This window comes from Salvelinus sp. IW2-2015, unplaced genomic scaffold, assembly GCF_002910315.2.
Source record: "Salvelinus sp. IW2-2015 unplaced genomic scaffold, ASM291031v2 Un_scaffold2437, whole genome shotgun sequence".
Lineage (NCBI taxonomy): Eukaryota > Metazoa > Chordata > Actinopteri > Salmoniformes > Salmonidae > Salvelinus > Salvelinus sp. IW2-2015.
In genome coordinates this window covers 72171-74662 of record NW_019943758.1, presented here as the reverse complement: position 1 = coordinate 74662, position 2492 = coordinate 72171, and the positions used below count along the sequence as shown (strand labels likewise).

General features: G+C 52.4%; 1 protein-coding gene across 2 annotated transcripts in view; it reads left to right on the top strand.

Moving 5' to 3' along the window:
* Window positions 1-2492, top strand: part of LOC112073957 (vang-like protein 2) — a 13558-nt gene that overhangs the window by 6378 nt on the left and 4688 nt on the right. For both annotated transcript variants that reach the window (XR_011476771.1, XM_024141191.2), the window contains 4 exons: window positions 12-619; window positions 1506-1642; window positions 1821-1956; window positions 2123-2369. Coding sequence is in view for 1 of the 2 variants with exons in the window: in XM_024141191.2 (XP_023996959.1) it covers window positions 12-619; window positions 1506-1642; window positions 1821-1956; window positions 2123-2369 (1128 nt within the window). In the remaining variant the exon portion in view is untranslated. The remainder of the gene's footprint in view (window positions 1-11; window positions 620-1505; window positions 1643-1820; window positions 1957-2122; window positions 2370-2492) is intronic.

Here is a 2492-nt window from a genome sequence, read left to right as displayed (position 1 = left end):
CTCTACTCCAGGATGATAACTGGGGTGAGACCACCACTGTGCAGACTGGCACGTCAGAACACAGCGTCTCTAACGAGGACTTGACGCGCGTCTCCAAGGAGCTCGAGGAGTCCTCCCCGTTGGAATGCCGTCGTTTCCTTGGCCCTGCGTTGGGCGCCGTCCTGGGCCTCTTCGCCCTGGTCACTCCCCTGGCCTTCCTGGCTCTGCCCCAGCTGCTGTGGCGTGAGTCCCTGGAGCCCTGCGGCACGCCCTGCGAGGGCCTCTACGTCTCCCTGGCCTTCAAACTCCTGGTCCTCCTCATYTCCACCTGGGCTCTGTTCCTGCGCCCGCCGGGCGCCACCCTGCCCCGCCTCTACGTCTTCCGCTGCCTGCTGCTGGCGCTCGTCTTCCTCTTCGTAGCGTCTTACTGGCTGTTCTATGGCGTGCGCGTGCTGGAGCCCCGTGAGAGGGACTACAGGGGTATCGTTGGGTACGCAGCGTCGCTGGTGGACGCGCTGCTCTTCATCCAATACCTGGCCCTAGTGCTGCTGGAGGTCAGACACCTGCAGCCTGCCTTCTGCCTCAAGATGGTGCGCACCACAGACGGGGCTAGTCGCTTCTACAACGTGGGACACCTCAGGTGGGTGTGTCTGTGACGTTTCATGAATGTTGTTTGTGCATGTGTAGTTTTTCATAAAGCATGGAATGTGAGTTTGTTCATGTGTGTTAGTGTGGTTTTCCTGTATCTGCAGGTGCTATTTTTGGGGATGTTTATTTGCATGTTTCATACCATAATCTCAGCTTCGGTGTTAGTTTCAGAGACAGTTATGATAGCAACGTGGTTGGTCCCATCATTCAGTCAGCTGAACTGAAACCTGCATTACCTCATCAGCCTGTTCGTTGGGGCTATTTGCATACGTGTGTCATTTGTATGGTGAGTGTTTAGGTTGCATCAAGCTATTTGCATAGCACTCATGAGTATGGTCCAATGGGAGAGGTTGTTTGCTCCAGTAGTTATCTGCTTCCCACCCTAGTGGGTTTGGAGGGGCGCTGACAGGTGATCTATAATAGCTGCAGTACCACATCTGTCCTGTAGTCTGTGCTACAGGTGCCACTATTGAAGGTTAAATGCTTGTCTGATGTTTGAATACGTTGCAGAAGGGATAATTACGATGATGCTACTGATGATAATGGTGGTAATGTTAATGAGGATGATGTTGATCTTAGTGTTGATGATGATTAGAACGTATTCCACTTGGGTCTCCCGTGTGGCGCAGTGGTCTAAGGCACTGCGTCTCAGTGCTATAGGCGTCACTACAGACACCCTGGTTTGAATCCAGGCTGTATCACAGCCGGCCGTGATTGGGAGTCCCATAGGGTGGCGCACAGTTGTGCCGGTTTGGCCGGTGTAGGTCAAACAAATAAGAATTTGTTATTAACTAACTTACCTAGTTAAATTAATAAAACCCATTTTGAAATAGTAATGGCAGGTTATTATAGGTTCCCGTGTGTCTCTCTCTCTCCAGTATCCAGAGAGCAGCAGTCTGGGTGCTGGACCAGTACTACAGTGATTTCCCAGTCTACAACCCTGCTCTCCTCAACCTGCCCAAGTCCATCCTCTCTAAGAAGATTTCTGGCTTCAAAGTCTACACTCTGGGAGAAGGTAAGACTTGACTCGATACTATCCTTCCTTCCTTCTCTCCTCCTCTCATCCCTTTTTCCCCTCATTCACTTTTCACCCCTGTCTTCATTGTCTTCCAATAGTGATACAATTTCTTTGCTCAATGAATAGCACGTTTCTATGTTGATTGCGTTTTTCTTGATGGTGATTTATCTTCCAGAGAACAGCACCAACAACTCTACGGGTCAGTCCAGAGCGATGATCGCTGCKGCGGCCCGCAGGAGAGACAACTCCCACAACGAGTATTACTACGAGGAGGCAGAGATGGAGCGCAGGGTCCGCAAGCGCAAGGCCAGGTGAGGAGAGGAGACAAACTGAGCTTGTCAGACAGCGATGGCAATACTTAAAACTTGTCATTTATGCTTAAAAAGGATGCCATTGGTGCCCCCAAGACAAGACATACAGGAAGTGTATACCAGTCTAAAACGTCATATCCATAACACATGCCCTACCTCCTCCAAGGCTGGTGGTGGCGGTAGAGGAGGCTTTCACGCACATCAAGCGTCTCCAGGACGACGAGCCAGCCGCCTCGTCCCCCAAACACCCCCGCGAGGTGATGGACCCCCGGGAGGCGGCTCAGGCCATCTTCGCCCCCATGGCCCGGGCCATGCAGAAGTACCTGAGGACCACGCGCCAGCAGCCCTACCACAGCATGGAGAGCATTATCAACCACCTGCAGTTCTGTATCACGTACAACATGACCCCCATGGTGAGCCACCGCACCCTTAACCCTACCACTACTCCCTTAACATGACCCCCATGGTGAGCCCCCGCACCCTTAACCCTACCACTACTCCCTTAACATGACCCCCATGGTGAGCCCCTTAACCCT